This window comes from Carassius carassius, chromosome 2, assembly GCF_963082965.1.
Source record: "Carassius carassius chromosome 2, fCarCar2.1, whole genome shotgun sequence".
In the NCBI taxonomy this organism is placed as follows: domain Eukaryota; kingdom Metazoa; phylum Chordata; class Actinopteri; order Cypriniformes; family Cyprinidae; genus Carassius; species Carassius carassius.
Window position 1 is genome coordinate 18,451,934 of NC_081756.1, and position 19,630 is coordinate 18,471,563.

A 19,630-nucleotide genomic window follows, 5' to 3' on the forward strand; every position below is an offset into this window, starting at 1 on the left:
GCTCATTGTTGATGTGTGTCCATCAGGGTTTATCCACGCAAAATGTGATAAAATGCAAATGGTTTATTTATTGGAACTCTTTTTGCATATAGTCTTGTTATACAACCATATATATCCAGCTGTGAAACCTAATTATCACATTCTCAGCATGTCAGCTGAATCCACGCAATTATTCTCCATGTGTGTAGGTCAGTACAACAACACATAAACCAGACTAACAGTCACATTAGCTCAGTTAAAGCTGGGGGTGTTTTGGGAAATCTCCAGGAAATAATTAGCACAGTGTGTAGGCTTGTTTACCCCCCTTCTGTTTTGTAACCAAATGTATCTGGTCTTTACTGCTGCTCATTGGAAATAAAACAATGTTGCTATTCTGCAAATCTGCTTGGCACAAAACACTTATTTGAGTCTAAGTTGCATGCATCTGTGGCACTGCTCAAAGTTTCGATGCTCGTTTATGACATTATTGGAGGGAAATTGGAGGGAGAACAATATAATGATTAATATACTGACTATGGATTGTTAAATATATTTAAAAAACATTCATACTGGGAGGAACTTTGCAGTGTTTCTCAAGCCTATGACTGGTATTTCAAGGATGAAAGGGTGCTTGTGCTGTAAGTCTTTTACCCTACAGAAAATGTATGGCTTCAGTGGCTGTTAAATTGAAATCATGCATCATACTGATTTAGCATAGGCCACTAGCTTCCGGGAAACCATTAAATGAATTTATCTTCCCAAAACATCTCAGACAAGCACTCGTCACATATTGTTTCTGTACTTTCTGTAGTTACTTCAAGGTTTTAATCATTAGAATGCCTACTGAAACCCTGTTTGGGTCATGTGATATAATTTAGTGCAAGGGACAACAGGACTGGTTGTCATAAACGCTTTATTTAAGTAACTATAAGGATCTGAATCAAAAGTCTGATGCTTATTTTCTCTAGCAGTGGTTTTGGCTTAAACAGTAGTTCTTAAATTAGAATACTTTTTTTGTGAAATCTGTCCTCCAGAGTCCAAACTAAAATTCCAGCATCATCATATTTTTATATTAGTTTTTGGGTACATAAATACAGTGGAATGCATTATAGCAAGGTTTAACTATCGAATAAAGATAAGATAATTAACTGTGGGATTAGATTTATTCAGTGAAGAGCATTCAAAATGCTCTGTTGTTATTATGTGTCATAGAGAGCAGAAAATACAGGGGGATTCTAGTATACTGCATACTGCACAGTATACTGTCCAAATGTAATATTTATACAGTCACATGGTCTTATAATGCTATTCTATTTGGCAGTTGGCTAGTTGTTTTAATGCATTTTATATAAAAATGGCACAGAGAGTTAAATGATAACTGGAGCTACGTGTCTTCAAATTTCTTTATTTTTTTTATTTAGCATTTAAGTCATATTAAATTTACTCCATGTGTTTGCCCATCTCTTGTCATTTTCGCATGGGACTAAAAAGGCTTTTTACAGCCATTTGTTGTGTCTGATCTAGTCGGAGGTTGTAAAGTTCTCTTCTGCAGTCCACAGCAGTTTTATGCCAATTTTCAATTAAAATGTTCTGTGGCCAATTAACAAAATGGTTCTGGGTAATTTGCAGGATTTCTGTTCCCATGCTAAATGAAGCCTGAGCCATGATCTGCCAAGTGTGTGTGGTATCGCACTGCTTTAGTGTGTGTCATGGGTGCTGCACAGCACTGGCCAACAATATAGTGATATTATTTAGTAAAATTATTTAACTGTTTAGCTATTTTTCATACAATGAAACTGTAAAATGGGGCTGTTCTTGACCTCAAGACACAAGGGTGAGTAAATGGGTTTTTGGGTGAACTATGTCTTTAAACAACTGTGTCAGCTGTTTTATTTAATAACATTTTTATTCCAGGGATTTAAAATAATATTACAATTTATATTTTAAAACCAAAATAAGCTTGAATTACTGTTTGGTCTTTTTGGTTGAGTTCACTTTCGTATATTGTCTGCCGTGCTGCTTTAATGCCCTTATGTTACATATTAAATATGATGTGCATAAATGAATGTGATCCCGATTGTTCCAGGCAGATGAGATTGATTTCTTGTGCATGTTTCCTGACAGTCTGGTCATTGGCATGGTAATGTATTCTGCATCAGTAAATGGAAATGATATATACGCTGTGTGTGTGTGTGTGTGTGTGTGTATGTGTGTGATAAATTCAGTTAACCACACTCCAGACATTATTCCTGGGTGTGGCTTATGACTGAACAATGAGTCGAAAGGTCAGGGGCACCCTTGGGAGGCTGTTGCCTTTAGAAACCAGAGTGTCGGTTGGGAATGATTGACAGAAGATGGGGGAGGGCTCATAAAGTACTTGTACTATATGCTCCTCAATAACAGGTGGAGAGAAAACAGTGATTTCTTCAAAGAGGTGTTGTTCTGAAAGGTGTAAAATGATCATTCAGCTATGATGATGAGTTAATAAGGGTTGAATGTGCTATAGTATGTGAAGAGACAAAAAATGAAGGCTTCATTAAAATGTGTGTAGACAATAAAAGGTTCTATGAGTCGACAAATTCATGCAGTGTCACACACACAAGCTCAGAGCGCTGTAAGATTGGAGGAGCAGAAGCACAGTGATAATTAGTTGTTGTTATGACTGGTGATGGAAGGCGTTATTAAAGGCAGAGAGAAAGGATGAACAAAAGGGAAAGCAGCAATAAAAGTCTCTCCGTAAGCTCTTGTTGCAGGCATCTGATGGAGACAGTACCATGGTATTGTGTGCTTGTGTGTGTCTGTGAGAGAGTGAATGAGATTTACACCAACACCATTGCACGTTTGATTTGAGTTTTACGTTCTGTGTGTGATTATGCAGCCTCCTGTACAGCCGCTATTGTCATGATTTATCTCTGAACACTGAGATCTTATTGCTTTTTTGTTGTTGGTGAAATTGGTCTTGCCTACTCTTACAAGCCTCTGACAGAAAACTTCAACCATTCTTTCTGTCATGTTCACATCTTTTCAAACTGCAATTTAGGCTTGTGAGATTTATCCCAGCATTTCCGTGGGTCCCAAGATGTCAAGATATTAATGTTCAAGAGCCAGCAAAAAGAGATTTTTCTACAAGATATTACATTCATTGATACTATCTATGGTCAGTGCTTAACAATAAGGGTTTTCTTACTGGCTGGCACACTTGTTTTTAGCATTTTTACACTACCATTCAAAAGTTTGGAGATAGTATGATTTATTATTATTATTAATTATTTTATATAATAAATCTATGTTTATTGTATTTTTGTTCAGCAAGGATGCCTTAAAAGTGACAAAAAAAAATATTTTACTTTATATGACCAAATCATGCAAAAAAAAAAAAGTATCAAAATATTAAGCAGTACAACTGAGTGTCAAATCAGCATATAATAAAATTATTACTACTCTTGTTTAAGTTAGAAGATTCTGCCAAGAAAACAAATGGCAACCATGTCACCCTGTAGCCCAAGACTTTGGTTGCCCACTGAAGCTGAGCAGGGTTGAGCCTGGTCAGTGCCTGGATGGGGGACTTTCTGGGAAAGCTAGGTTGCTGCTTGAAGAGGTGTTAGTGAGGCCAGCAGGGGATGCTTGCCCTTTGGTCTGTGTGGGTCCTAACATCCCAGTGTAGTGATGGGGACACTATACTGTCAACAAGCACTGTCCTTCGGATGAGATGTTAAACTGAGGTCCTGACTCTCTGTGGTCATTAAAAATCCCAGGATGTCTTTTGAAAAAGAGTAGGGGTATAACCCCAGCGTCCCTGCCAAATTTGCCCATTGGCATCTGACCATCATGGCCTCCTAATCATCCCCATATCTGCTGATTGGCGCAGTATGGCTGCCGTCGCATCATCCAGGTGGATGCTGCACAATGGTGGTGGATGAGGAGATACCCCCTGACTATGTAAAGCGCTTTGAGTGCCTAGAAAAGGGCTATATAAATGTAATGAATTATTAAAATGTATTGAATTAAATGTATGTGTCAGTGTAATGGTTCAAATATTTAAATTGATATTATGCTGTTGAGTTAATTAGGCTGCTTTCGGCACTTTGAAAGTCAATGAAATTGAAATTCATTCATTCAATAGAAATATTTTATTCTCACCAAGGCTGCATTTATTTGATCAGAAATTCAGTAACATGAATAATGGAATTATTATACAGTGTCACATTGTTTATTAGTGTGTTCCCTGGGTATTGAGCTCACAACCTTGGCATTGTTAGTGTCATGCTAAACTATATGAGCTACAAGAACACTTCCTTTATGCATAGACTCACGTTGATTGGTCAGAGACATTGTGAAGAAGTTTTATGCATAGACTCACGTTGATTGGTCAGATACATTGTGAAGAAGTTAATTGCTCAAAACAAGTGCATTTCCTGCATGTGCTTTTTATTATTTGTCTTTGTTTTTTTGTCAACTTTCATGTATTAGTTTGTTTTTATAAATATAAGTGAATATAAGTGAAACATAAGTGAAGTGATTAATGTTGCCATGCTTATTTTCAATGTGCTTTTGTTTGTCAGGATTAAAGTTTCCAGTGATGATCGGCCTGTGAGCAGTTCTCAGTGGCTCAGAGGAAGAGGCCAGGGACCAACAGCAGCATGGCCACAGAGCCTCACACTTCAGCTCCACGCTCCTGCCCAGCCCCGTATCCCGACCCTGTGCACCCTGAGGAGGAGTATGAAGAGCGCCAGGACCCTGAGGTATCCCAACACTCCTACCACAACCAAGAGGAGGCAGATTTGACGGACAGCCGACCAGCCACGCCCACCACTCCAGACCACGCCCACAGAGACTACCACAGCCACCCAGACAGTCTGGATGGAGACTCTAGCTCAGACTATGTCAACAATACATCTGATGAAGAAGAGGATGATTTTGATGAAGGGCTGCCGGAGGAGGATGAAGGTGTGACGTATTATATCCGCTATTGTCCTGAGGATGACAGCTACCTGGAGGGAATGAACTGTAATGAGCCTGAGTACGGACACCCGGACGGTCACGTGAAGACATTTCCGGACACGGATGAGTGCCAGGAAAGGGTTGAGGAATGGGTGGAGGGAGAGGCCGATGCACATGGTGATGATGGAGAAGTGCGTTGTGAAGTACTCGAGCAGGACTGTGACGAGCAGCTGTATGACGGCAGACCCGAGCCTGTCCTCGATCACCACCACCACCAACACTCTCCAGAACCCCACCAGGAACAGATTCCGCCCTCCGGTGAAGATCAAGAAGTGCAGGATGTTGAAGGATGTGAGGGCTACTGCCCTGATCAGGAAGAAGTACTGCAGGTGGGGCAAGACAGAGGTGGTTACGCAGGAGACTACTATGCCACAGAGGACAATGGAAACTCTGTACGTGTGTCACCATACAGGGGGCATAAGAGCACAGATGGAGAGACCGGAGAGGAGGCAGAGGAGGATATTGATCAGATAGTAGCTGAGATTAAGATGAGCATGAGTATGGGCAGTCTTAGCAGTGGTACTGATCAGAGTCCAGAGGAATTGGCACTTGATCCAGCACCAAGTGCCTACCAGCCAGAGACACGCTCCAAACCCGAGCCTGCCCCTACCCCTGCCCCTGCCCCAGCCCCAGCTCCAGTCCCTTCCCCATACCCTCAGCCACACCGTCATGACGGCAGACCCAAATCCCTCAACATTCCCCCTGCCAGACACAATCCTGAGCTCCAGAGGAACTTTAAGGTACGACCTCACACACCAGAGGAGAGACAGAGATGGACGCAGGACCACGTGAGAGAGCAGGTAGGTGATTTAGCAAAGCAACCTGTAACTGTATCTGTAGCAGATTATTAAATGAAATACACGGTTCAGTGAAAACAGAATAAGTCAGCTCAAATATGAAATATATATATGAAATTTATTAATGTATTCAATTTATTTTGGACTAATATTCTGTAGAAGTTATCTCTTCTACCATCTCACTTTTTGGGGGCTGGTAAGATGTTTTTGAAAGAAGTCTCTTATTCTCTCCAAGGCTGTATTTATTAGGTCAAAAATACAGTGAAAACAGTAATATTGTAAAATATTTAATTTATTCCTGTCATGACAAAGCTGTTTTTAGCAGTCATTACTCAAGTCTTCAGTGTCACATGATCTTTTAGAAATCAATATTATTTTGATTTTATGCTTAAAAAACATTTCTTATTATTACCAATGCTGAAAACCATTAAACTCTTTTTCAGGATTCGCAATAGAAAGTTTAAGAGAACAGCATTTATTTGAATTACATATCTTTTGTAACATTATAAATGTGTTTTTGATCAGTTTAATGCATTCTTGCTGAATAAATGTATTAAATTCTTGTTTTTGGTCCCTAGGAAAACAATGACAGCAAAACTTGGACAGACTTCTGTTTCCTTTTAAAAGGTTTAAATAGTTAAACAGTCTGAAATATTAATGTAATATGAAATGTTATTTATTTTAATTTAATAAAAATATCATCCCCAAAGGGCTTTCTGAAATACGCACATTCATTATTATAGTTAAATATGAATTTGAATGTTGACAGCCCTCATTTAAATGCAAGTGGCATCTGATTAAACGGGATTTGTGCTTGTTTATGCCCAAGAGTGAACCTCAAAATCCTGATAGCTGAGCAGTGAGTAATGATGTCATTTTTTTATGCTCTTAAGAGCTGATACTTAATATGTGATATTTGGAGATGGCATAGAATGTTTTCTTGAATGTGATGTTAATGTATTTTTACATAATTTTGGGGGTAGTTCCAAAGAAAATTATAGAGAAAAGGCCGTTATTACCATTTACTCACTCATTTCAAGAGGAAAGAGCTCAGTTTGAGCAGCAAGTTGAACAGAATTAAAGAAAGTAATCTGACAGAAATTGGAAATTTTTCATTGTAACCTAGACATGGAGGGAGCCCTGATCAAAGCAATTTCTCGAAATCCAGAAATATGAACAAATTTCCACCCAGCTAGAATACATTACCTTGAGAAGCTTTTTAAATTCGGTCCCATTATTCTTGCTCAGGTTTATTTTTTTTATTTTTTTTGCTTTAACAACCCCAAAATTTCAACTGGCTCATTTCTAGAAACCTCTGCCTAAAGTTACTAAGCAAGTAATAAAGACAAATACACTGATATCATAAATTATGGCAATAGTCTGGTTTGCTGAAAAATGAGAGGAGGTGCTGACTTTCTAATTGAGTTTGAAAATTGGGTTTTCTTAGATATTTCCTTCAAAATACCTTACTTTGCATTTTCAAAACAGAATAGGAAATTAAATCTTTCCAAGGGGGAAGTAGGTGAAGGGGTGAGATGTAGTCTGATTGCCTCAGTGGTCCAGTGAATGTCTTGTGAAGTTCTATTACACTCCTGCTTCTTTATTGCCTTTGGGCAATGAGGCGATTACATTTTATCCTGTCAGGCAATGAATTTCATCAAGTAATAATGTCTTTATGTGCAGTAGACACAGTGCTCATTTGAGACTTAAACTCCCCTGTAGATAGACAAAAAGTCTCTTTTAGGCACTGTGCATTTCCCGTTAAATACAACATCTGTTCATTTTACCAAAGTGTTTCAATACACTGTGTTTGAAAAATGTTCGTTATACTGCATAAAGCATTCTAGTTGGCCTATTGCTCCGGACACACATCAAATTGTTAATGCTGTTCATAAAGTGGCCTGCAGCCCATCGTGTCTTTTTTTGTCCTCTGTACGTCACATCTCACCCTTTACTCATTTGTCACTCATTTATCTCAATTTAAACTCTTTCTAGGTGTCTAACAGTGCAGAACAGCCAAAGAAGCAGCAGCGGTCTGATCTCAATGGATCACTGGAGAACAACAATGTCCCTGAGGTGAGCCTGTAATCATACAACACATTAACCAATCAATATCTGACAGTATGCACCCCACATAATCACTGCACATTTCAATCAGAGCTATTCTAGTCAGTGTGAGCCTGTCATTTTATTCATGCCACATTTCTATGGCTTTCTTAGACAGTTTCTCTTTGCTTTTTTCCTGGCATATCTAAGCTGTTGTACTAGTTTGCCACCACGTTCCCCCATGTGTTGATATAGTACAATAATTGGATTTGGCCTTTCCTGCACTGGCTCTACTGTATTTACATGGACAGAGGGGAGTTCAGCCTTGAGCTGCCAGTTCTGCTTCTCTGCACATTTTTTATGCATGAATGTAACTCCATAAGAGTTTTGCAGCCTGATTGTAAGAGCCATAAGATATGAGACATTGTCTGGGCAGTTACTCAAAATTCCCAAATAGTTGTTCAACCAAGCTTCTGCAAAGGTCATTTTTAGATCATCAAGCATTGAATTATTTTTTGTATAAAAACTTATGAATGTCTCACATGTAGGAGATAGTGAGATGTGAGAATTTGTTAATTAGGGTCATGAATATCAAGAATATTTATTGTTAAACCTTATTAAAATGTTCAGTTATAACTTAAAAAGGTTTTGAAGTTTTTTTTCCTCTTATAAACATTTCTGCAAATTAAGGAACACTCACCCAATAAATCCAAACATAATGGTAATAAACCACAAAGTATTCGCCCGAAGGAATTCCGTTTGTATGCATCCCTTGCTGTACAGTACAGTCCCTCCTTATGTCACGTGTAGCGGTACTCAGTCTTGCCTTTTTCATCTGAACATATTTAATTACCTTGACTTAGAGAGATTTTGAGTTTATAGACTGCATGAAGGCCTCTTGAAGCATAACCTCCATTTGGATGGCTCTGTTGTAAAATGATGGCTATTGCGCTGTCTGATGATGTCCTACAGCTCTCGGCACAATTCTGCAAATAGCCACTAAAGAATGACTGACAGGATGTAACGAATCCACTGAAGGCAAGCGTTGTGAGCATGAACAGACTTGGCATGACATGAACAGGCTAGACTCACCGACAGCAGGTTACAACACTAATACACAACAAGAGAGACAATGGCAATGGCATGGCTACTTATAGAAAACAATGAGGGTAACATGACAAGAACAAACCAATGGGAAACAAGACACATGATTAAGAGAACCAATGAGAACATGACACACTGAACATGAGGAACCAATAGCATGAAAGGGGCAAGAATTTTTTTTTTCATTCAATTGCCAGTGCTCATTTACTATTCTCAGTCTGTTGGCAATGTTTTTGTGATAACATTACTATTTTAAGATTATGCTTTTATAATTAAGCAATATCACAGAATTGAATCATGCTCCAAACACGGCCGAGTGCTGCACAGGCCTACTGACATTCAGACCAAAAAGCATGATAAACAGTACTCAAGAAGTTAATATTTAGCAAACTACATACTACACAAAATATTGACAGTTACTTTGTCTGTTTTGGCTTAGCTAACTGAAATAAGGGCAAACAAACCCAGGTGCAGAACTGTTCTCAAATAGTAGTGGTATCACTGCAGTGAATCTTTTGCAATGAGTCTTTTTTAACAAATCGTTTGAGGGAATGATTCAATGACTCACTTATAAACACAGTTACTGAATTTGAAATACCATACTACTTTTACAATATTTTATGTTATGCTACTCCAAATTCAACCACTTATTTGAATAAATCAGTGTTTTTGAACACATAGTTTGAAGGAATGATTCAGAGACTCAAATAGAAAGGCAAACAATTGTTCAAGAACTGAAACAGTCATAAAAACTGTATATAATCTATATTTGAATTTTTTTTATTATATTGTTTATATTTGTTATTTTTTGGTATTTTATTATATTTTTTTTATAAAACATATTTTGTTCATCTAACACTGTTTCTCTGTTTCTTAGTCAACAAAGAAGACGGCCTCATTTCCCAGCTTCGTGGATGGTAAGTGAGCATCTCCTATTTTTTTTTTTTTTTCTGCATTTGATAATCTGTTCCCAAAAGTTTTATTCTATCAAATTAAATCAAGTCAAAAACAAAACTAATTCACCAAACCAACCCAGAGTGAGGAGATTAGAGAGTAGGGTGGCCATTCGTGCCATTTTCGCAGGACACGTCCTGGCCAGGATTTCCATATTGCCTAAAATATCCAGGTTTTGGCTTTGGTTTCCTGTTTACATACTTAATGACGGTAATGATCATTTGATCAATAACCTGCAGACTTTGTACGTAAATCGACCATTCGTGGTGCGTGAGAAGGTGGGATCTACAGAGAACGGTCAAAGCGATGGAAATACGTGTACATTTTAGTGTCGCATTGAGCTGACTGATCGGTGTATGACATCAAAGTAATGTGAGAGCGATTCAAAAGCACAAGAAGCCATTGGTCTGTGCAGCGCAAAAAACAAAGACAAAACGTGGATATTTTAGTCAATATAGAAAACCTGGCCAGGACGTGTCCTGCGAAAATGGCATGAATGGCTACACCATTAGAGAGCCACACAGAAGAAAGCATTATGTCTCAGTGGATTTACATGCGGAAAAGCAGGCAGAATTTGTAAGCCATTTTAATGGGTTGCAGTGGTGAGACAGTAATTAGAGAAGTCATGTTTGCTAATATAAGGGCACATTAGTGGATGCTCAGCTAGAGGAATACTCACAAACTATAGCAGGAAGTGAAGGAGAGTTCTGGAAAAGCAGGACAATCGATTCTTAAGCTTATTTTTGGTTTACGCAAGTCTGAGAATGTATTGCTGCTTTCATGCCTTACTTCTGGGTATAAATTCTGCATTCTATTAAAAGGATAGAGTTCTGTCACATTTAAACCTTGTGCCTGAATGATGGCAGCATAATTTATCCTTTGATGGGTATCATTACGTCCACATTTCCATATCACACCAGCAGAATACTCTCAGCACACCCTGCTTTTCCTCATGTGGCCACCTTGGCTCCTGCTTTTCAATGTCTGCGGTACAGTTTTCAGCCATCACAGTGGGATGAAATTGAGAACACACACATATTTGCACACACTTTCATGCACACGACATCTGTAACTTTTCTGCCTGATAAGCTCACACTCATATACCTTATCAGTTACTGTCAGGTGGTCTACAGAGGAGGTGGCAACACAACAAATAGCTTTAATAATGAATTCTCAATGCTTCCCCTCTAAAAGTGCCGGGCCCCTGTGAGCCTGAGGACCTCATTGATGGGATTATCTTCGCCGCAAACTACCTCGGCTCCACTCAGCTCCTGTCGGAGAGAAATCCATCCAAAAACATCAGGATGATGCAAGCCCAGGAGGCAGTGAGCAGGGTCAAGGTACAGAACCCTAGAACCTCTGTATTTCCATTTTATTTTGGTGTGGCTTTCAAGTGAAAAGACAAAGCGGATGCAGATTTCTCTGTGGAAAATGAGATGAGATTTGTTTGTTTACACCCTAGGACTTGTTGACTAATCAGTATTTATAAGATTATTTTTTCATGGTGTAGAAGTGTAATCCCTGATCCTCCCAATTGGTTAATGTAGAATGACCTCCTGTTGCCATGTTACATGGAACATTCAAGTGAATTTATTGTGTTTTAAGAGAGCTTGTGGTAATTAAAGTGACATTTTCCCCCCAGAATACTTTGAATACTGACCTAATTTAGCAATAATTTATGGGGTAGACAAAAGCAATCAGCTCCGTTCACACTAAGATATTTATGCATTTACATTTAATCATTTAGCAAACGCTTTTATCCAAAGCGACTTACAAATGAGAACAATAGAAGCAATCAGACCAACAAGAGAACAACAACAGTATACATGTGTTTTTTTGCATTATCGAGTATGTCCATAAGTAAGTCCATGCATTCGCTTTGTGATGTAGCCCATTAGAAAACCAAGTCAGACAGAACCATTCAACAAGCTATGCATTACGTCCATGATAAACAAAGTGGTTTTTCGGTACTGAACCTGTTATTAACCAATTATTTGAGTGAATTATTCAATAACTCATTCATAAACACAAGTCACTTGCTCAGTACTGCAAGAATGGTCAGTTTTAAATGAATCATTTAAATAAACGATTCAATGACTAACTCATTCAGACAGGAACTTGCCACCACTTACTAGCAGTTTAAAAAAATAATAATTTCATTTTTGGAATCATTTCATATATCAATATTCAAAACTCATACTTTTAAAACAATCTTGTAGTATTATTTAAGCAATTGTAACTGTAGTGTAAATGTATTCATGACACAACTGAGCTGCATTAAACAGTCTCTAAATGTGCTACTTCAGATGTAGCATCTACAGTATCCCACCTCTATAGAGCAAATTTATTTTGTTTATAATAGGCATATAATAGGCATAAATTAGCCAAGGTACCAGCACAAAAACAGGCTCAGCAAATACTTTGTCCAATTACTGTTCGACAAACCCCATGCACACCCCTAATTAGCAGTTGCTCTAAACTCTGTTTTTGATAGCAGAAGAGGATTCTGCTAGATATTGGCTGGATATTGCCAGGATGAATCTATAAGTTACAAACATTGTGCTGTTAATTATTGGATGTACAGTAGTTGGCACACCTTTGGGGCAGGAGGTAATGGATCAGTTGTTAGTCCTGTGTCCTCCATTCATGCTTGATATACTTCAGCTTTTTCAGGACAGAAGCAGTTCCAGAGTGGTGCATCTGAATGTAAGAAATGGAAACATGCTGTAGAACCGTAAAATTTGAATGCATCAGGAATATGCAACTTTTAGCTTAGTGAGAATGTTTATTCTTGACAGGAGCATATGTGAAGATTAAAATTACTGCTGTCTGGTCCTGTGGACCTGATATGGTATCAGATGATGAATTATTATAATATGGTATTTATATGGCATTTATATTATTCTTAAATAGAAAGATATCAATAACATTTAAATGCTTTGAAATGAAGTATCATATTCTGTATCCTTAAAAGGTAGTAGTCTTTTATCCCTAGTTTACATTGTTCCCTCTTGAATTGCATGTTATTTGAAGAAAAGACAGTTTTTATAATTGCAATGATGCTTCATTGCTGTCCTCTTGGTCAACAGCTGACAGTTAATTTTACAAGCTGCTCCACAGTGGGCCACTAAGCTGCTCCACTTTTAGTAACACATACCTGTGGCAAGGACAAGCACACACACACACACACACACAGACATGCATGCACACATTTGTCAACTGGAGGCACATAGACCCATGGTGGGAGTGAAGGACTGCGAATATGCCTCAGGATGGCAGGATCACTCACTTGAGTTCTGTGGAGTGGACTTTACAAGGTATTTTGGTTTTGCAATCTTATTAAGATTTCAAATAATATTGTATGTGTATAACCAGCATAAAATGATACTCCACTGTATTTACTGTGGAGAAAGAAATGTATTCATCAGTCATTGCACATAACTTCAGTACTTTACAAAGCCTAAAATAAATGTAGAACAATAGAGATGTCAGCTTATTTCCTCACTCCGTAATTAGGCATTATGTACATGAGCTTAAAGCACAAATTTTCAATATACACACACTGGCCACTTTATTATGTACACCTGTTAAACTGCTTATTAACACATATATCTAACCAGCCAATAACTATGCAGCAAATCAATGCATTTAAGCATGTAGAAATGGTCAAGATAATCTGCTGAAGTTCAAACTGTGCATCAGAATGGGAAATAAAGTTGATTTAAATGACTAGGACATGTTATTCTTGTTGGTGTCGGAAAGGGCTGGTCTGAGTATTTCAGAAACTGCTGATCTACTGGGATTTTCACACAGTCATATCCAGGGTTTACAGAGAATGGTCAGAAAAAGAGAAAATATCCAGTAAATAACAGTTAATCTAATAACCTCTTATTACAACCGTGGTATGCTGAAGAGCATCTCTCAATGCACAACACGTCGAACCTTGAAGCAGATAGACAACATTAGCAGAAGACCAATGGGTGCCACTCCTGAAAACAAATTTAGTTTGGTGAACTGAACGTCTACAGATATTCCCTGCTGAGTGAACACTATGTAGGGACCTTCTGAATCAGAACGCAGCTTCAGCTTCCACCCTGACTTCCAGCGTTCGCAGACCACCTTCTGTTCCCTCTGTGGAGGGCCAATCCAGTCATTTCTCTCGCCTGACACCTTCAAAAGCCATTCAAAATGAAACCATGGCAACACACTCTCTCCTTCTCCTCTCTGTGCCTGCTATTATCATGTTTCTAGGTTTTTAAAAGTTAAGATGAACTGCACAATCATCCCTCCTTTCTCTCTCTATCCTTCTTCCTTTCACTATTTCACTCACACACACACAACTCTGACATTCCTGCACTCACACATCTGCTCTTCCACTCTGCAGATGATAATGTGTCTGTCCACTGCTGAGTGAGCAGTATGTCAGTGCATAGCCTGAGGACAGTTTTTCTTGCTGCACTTCTAAAGTAGTGATTTTCAACCAGGTGAACGCATACCAAGATGGGAGGAGACAGTTCATTCATATAAAATTGAATGAGAGAAATTGTGATGCTCAATATGGTAGCTTTAGTTCCATCTACAGTAAAAAGAGTTGTTATTGTTGTTTTTTTTTTTTTAATTTAGTTTACTCTTGAATTTGCACACATTAAAGGAATAGTTCACCCAAAAATGAAAATTTGCTGAAAATTTACTCACCCTCAGGCCATCCAAAATGTAGATGAATTCGTCTTTTTCATCAGAAGGGATTTGGAGAAATTTAGCATTACATCACTTTCTCACCCATGGATCCTCTGTAATGAATGTGCCATCAGACTGAGAGTCAAAAAAGCTAATAAACGCATCACATTATTTTACTGTCATTTCTGGCCACAATATGAGTCCATCCCCTGTTTTCCTCTCACATCAAAATCCACTGACATATTTATTTAGAACTGTTTTGGCCTGTTATTCACTTGTTAACGGTGCTTGGTCTGTGCATGTTTTTCTCCTAAATCAGATAAATCAACTTTTTAGCTGGAGAAAGTAATATTCTATAGAGGACTCATATTTTGACTGGAAGCATTGGTTTGAATTTAAAATTGTTGTTATAGATTTGTTTATAACAGACAGCTTTTCACTTCACAAGACATTAGTTGATGAATTGGAGTCATGTGGATTACTTGTGTATTATTGTATTTGATTTTATCATATATGAAACTCTCATTATGATGGTACCCATTCACTGCAGAGGAGCCAATGTTGAGCAAGTGATGCAATGCAAAATTTGCTCTGAAAAACAAACAAACAAAAATGTATCTACATTTTGGATGGCCTGAGGGTCAGTCAATTTTTTTAGCAAATGTAAAGTTTTTGGGTTCCCTTACGAAAAAGAAGATTATTCAAGTGTGCTATTAATGTACTTAATTTTAACTAAAATAGGAAAGTATGCTTATAGTTTACTTTTTATGTACTTCTCAGAAATTGGCTTTATGTACTCCTCAGAAATATACTTAAAATGACATTTAAGTATACTTGACTTATACTTACAAAAATTCTAAATATATTTGTGCTATACTCCTAGAATCCATGTTTTCATTATTATACTGTAAAGGGCACTAGTACACATCTTCTGTAAAGAATTTCCAAAAAACACACGTGAAGAAGAAAAAAGAAACACCAGATACTAACATATGTAACATGATCATCTGACATGAAACAGCATCAAAACTGTAATGTTATGGAATAAAAATGACGGATGAAGAGGTAATAATTTCAGTCAAGCTTTGGGGTTGGATCGACTCCATCTACGTTTTGATTATCATTCTAAATCCAAATCATAGTCTTTTTTTAGCTGTTTGTTCAAAATGTTATTTCTTTATTTTTTAAGAAACACATTAAAGTGTTTAAAAAAATAATGTATGAAGCTATAATAAAATGTTTTTGTTTACAAGCAGATACTCTGTTCTTTCTTTGGATGTTTTGTATGTTCAGATATTCATATAACAACATATAAACAAATTAAAACCTAAATAGGGACATACAGTGGTGTAGTGGTCCCTGGAGAAGTGGGTATACTCTCAGTTTTCAGGGGTTTTTTTTTTAAGTAGTCCAGAAAAAAGCCCTTTTTTAGAAACAGTGACATGTAAGACTATGATTTAGTTTACCCAAAAATCTGTCATTTCTACTTGCTCACTATTATAAAATGATCATGACTTGATTAGGAGCAGTTTGTAGTTACTACTGGTCACACAAGCAGCCTGGATGAATGTAAAATGTATTTACCATGAGGCAAACATGGTGTTTCGATTATTTTTTGCACATTTATTTAAATAAAATACTTCAAATCTGATGTTGACAATGCATCCTTGTTCATATTTCATCTTAAATAAAACACACAAATCATTCTCTTCCAAACATCAAAACCAATCAGCTTAACTTAAAAGTGCACTGTCATAAAATTGAAATTATTTGGTTTTCAATAGCTGAACACTATTTATATAGAATACTTCGTTAGATATATATAAATATCGCTACAAATATTGAATATCATCATTTTTTGAATTAATGCTTTGTTTTTAACTTGTTCATTTACCGGTAAATCATTCAACAAAATAATATTTTACAACAATATTTAGTTAACAATTAACAAAAATATATGCATTAACAACACATCAACAGTGATATACTCTCTCAACCCAGCACTGGGTTTCTGACCTTTGCTCATACTACAGTATATTCCAGACAAATTTGCTTTCTGCAGGAGCTTTCACACTGCACTGTCTAGAACGCACAGAAGAGTGTGAGGCTTCACTTTTCAATAAACTGGAGATGCGTTTACCGCCTGTATGTTCTGACCTGGTGGTGGTAGACTGGGTCCTTGTCTATGCTCACACTGACTTGCCTGGCTAGCTCCCGGTTGAGAGCTGCCAGGGCTGCTGGTTTCAGGGGTGGGGTCTGTCTGGGCCTGATCTGGGCCTGATTTGTGCCTCTTTACAAAAAAGTCAGCAATATCTCCCTTCCTTGTCATTGTTATCTGTCCCTATACAAAATAAGACAGCCTGATTAGTCCTCAATATTGTTTTAGGCTGAATCTTAAACTACATGTCCCCATTCTTGTGTTTTAACTTACTTAAAAATCAACTACCAGCCTAGCTACTAAAAAATTAAACTAGATCATATAGGTTAGTTAGGGCTAAGTAACTTGGCTAATGTTATAATTTAGGGCTAAGTAACTTGGCTAACGTTATAATTTAGACCTTTACAATAATAAACAAGCTTCATAGACATTGAGATAATCAGTTTCATCAGTCTGGTATGAAATTCTTATGAACTGGGTTGATTAAACACTTACTGAAAACCAACAATGCCCCGGTTTCCCCACATTATCCCAATCTACATAGCTAGCTTCATAACGTTAGCCGACTCCTCGCAACTATTGGTGGCAAAATCTCTTCTCCTCTAAATGTACATTCATATTGCCACTGGCAATTTGCCAGTAATTAAAATAATGATAATTTTTGGAAACCTCCTTAAAACTTACCTCAGAATTATGTCTTCCATCAACTGGGGTGGCACACCGCCGCTTGTGTTGTTTCTTCATCTGTTGTTTGGTCTGCTGCCGACCCGTTATCGTAGTCAAGTGGCACCGGCACCTGAGTTTTTTTTTTTTTTTTTTTTCACTGGCACCTGAGGTAAGTAGCGATATTTTCCTCTGCATGACCCGCCCTACTCTGCCTCTGATTGGCTCATCAGTCCTCATGCCTAAAGTTAACCAATCTCATCAGTGAAAGCAGCGAGTACCAGCCAATTAGAGGCAGAGGAGGGTGGGTCATGGCTTCACCATCCTTGAGGAAAAAATGGGCAATCTGGCTCACAGATATTACTGACTGGTGCGCATCAGGGGGGATTTAGAAGTGGGTATACGCAATGCTGACTGAAAAATAAGTAGGTATACGCCGTATACCAGCGTATACCCTGGACTACACCACATAGTAGTATACTTAAAGTATGATGTAAATCTCATTTAAAGAAAACTTATGAGTATACTTGCAGTACAAGCTACAAACATAGAGGTAAACTAGTTTTGCACTCAAAGTTTGCTACTGTTATACTCAAAGTATACTTAAAAGTATACTTTTATATACTAGAAAGTGGACCTTTAGTCCCAAGGAGTATTGAAACCGTACACTTACAAGTATACTACTAGAACACTGATATTTGTATACTTGCTACATAAAGTATACTTACAAATATACTTGAACTTTACTTTTACTAAGTATACTTAGTAAAATAAGTATACTTAGTAAAATAAGCTTGAAGTATACTACTTTTTCGTAAGGGTTAACTATTTCTTTAAGTGAACCAGCCTAAAAATATAGTGTTATTGTTATTGTTTGCATGATTTGAACCAAAGAAGCACAGCTTATGATACCAGTGATATCTGATTTTATTCATTTGAAATATGCTATTGAATCAAGATCAAAGCACGCAGGATATGTATTCACACCGGTTATGCAAACACTAAACACAATGCAATTCTTAAAAACTTTCCCCACAGTGTTTTGCCATTGTAGAAGTTACATTTAGTTCCACTCATGTGATATCTCATGCTTGTTTGTACGAGTTAAAAGGAACACATTCATGATTTTTGTGTCAATGAAGGGGTACATAAAGTAAAAAGGTTGAGAAACACTGGCCATACCTCTGTCTGGTTCCAGTATCTCACACTTCTTCTGAATAATAAGAGCGGTAACTAAACCAACACAGTTACAGCACATTCTTTTGCATGCTGCAAAGAAAGCAAGATGGAGCCATTTCGTTTGTTTTAGCCAAGAAACAGGAGAAAAGCCTGTTTTATTGAAGTGTATCCCTGTAGCCTCAAGATTGTTGCAGCATTTATGCAACATTCATCGCCCACGCATTCACTGTCTCATTTCCCCTTGACTTTCAAGCTTATTCTCTTGTGCTGTTGATTTATCTCCTCTTAGGATGAGGCATGTTGGCAGCAGAAATGATAGTAAAGGAGTAATTGTGCTCATGATGCTCAGCCAGAAAGAGATAACAGCAGTTCAAAGGATCATGCCCCAATCAGGTGGAAGAAGGTAGAGAGAGGGAAAGAGAGAACTGAATAGGATCAGAATGTTCACATTGTCAGACTCATAATGAGTGAGCTGTAATAGGTGTCTAGATAGAGGTATTGCTGGGCAATTTTTCTTCTTTCTAACCTCTCTCTTCTTTATCTCTGTTTATATTGTATGCTCATTATACAGTTTATGCAGTATTTTATACATATGAGATATGGCCTAAATAGAATATATATATATAATAATAAATAATAAAATAATAATAATAATGAAAATGTAAAGCATATTGCCTATAACTGTCATTCCCCTGGACTTCTGTGTTCCTGTTTTGTTCTGTCTTCTTCCCATGTGCTCCCTGTGACCCAGTTTCTCCCTCTCGTTTGATTCTTATTCCCTGCACCTGTCACCGCCTATCAAGCTTCCTGTATCCTTGCACTCTCCTCGCTGTCACTTTGTCTGGTCTCACAGTTGGCTATGCTACCCTTATCTGGGATTTTCTACCTGCCAGTTTGCTCCAGCGTTCTGCTCCTCAGCTCCAGTGCTCCATTATCTCCACGCTCTGCCGTTCCCCTGGTACCCCCTGGAAAGGAAATTGGACTAAGTTACTCAGATAAGCCCCGCTAACCCCTGCTACTCCCTGAACTCTCACCTGGACTCTTTGCCTTGTTTTCTCCTATCTGCTTGTGT

General features: G+C 37.8%; 1 protein-coding gene across 6 annotated transcripts in view; it reads left to right on the forward strand.

Annotated features, from left to right (window-relative positions):
* Positions 1-19,630, forward strand: part of LOC132105433 (amyloid-beta A4 precursor protein-binding family A member 2-like) — a 64,154-nt gene that overhangs the window by 31,285 nt on the left and 13,239 nt on the right. For all 6 annotated transcript variants that reach the window (XM_059510533.1, XM_059510525.1, XM_059510552.1 and 3 more), the window contains 4 exons: positions 4,542-5,780; positions 7,773-7,853; positions 9,805-9,844; positions 11,076-11,221. In XM_059510533.1, the coding sequence (XP_059366516.1) occupies positions 4,620-5,780; positions 7,773-7,853; positions 9,805-9,844; positions 11,076-11,221 (1,428 nt within the window). In that variant the 5' untranslated portion in view covers positions 4,542-4,619. The remainder of the gene's footprint in view (positions 1-4,541; positions 5,781-7,772; positions 7,854-9,804; positions 9,845-11,075; positions 11,222-19,630) is intronic.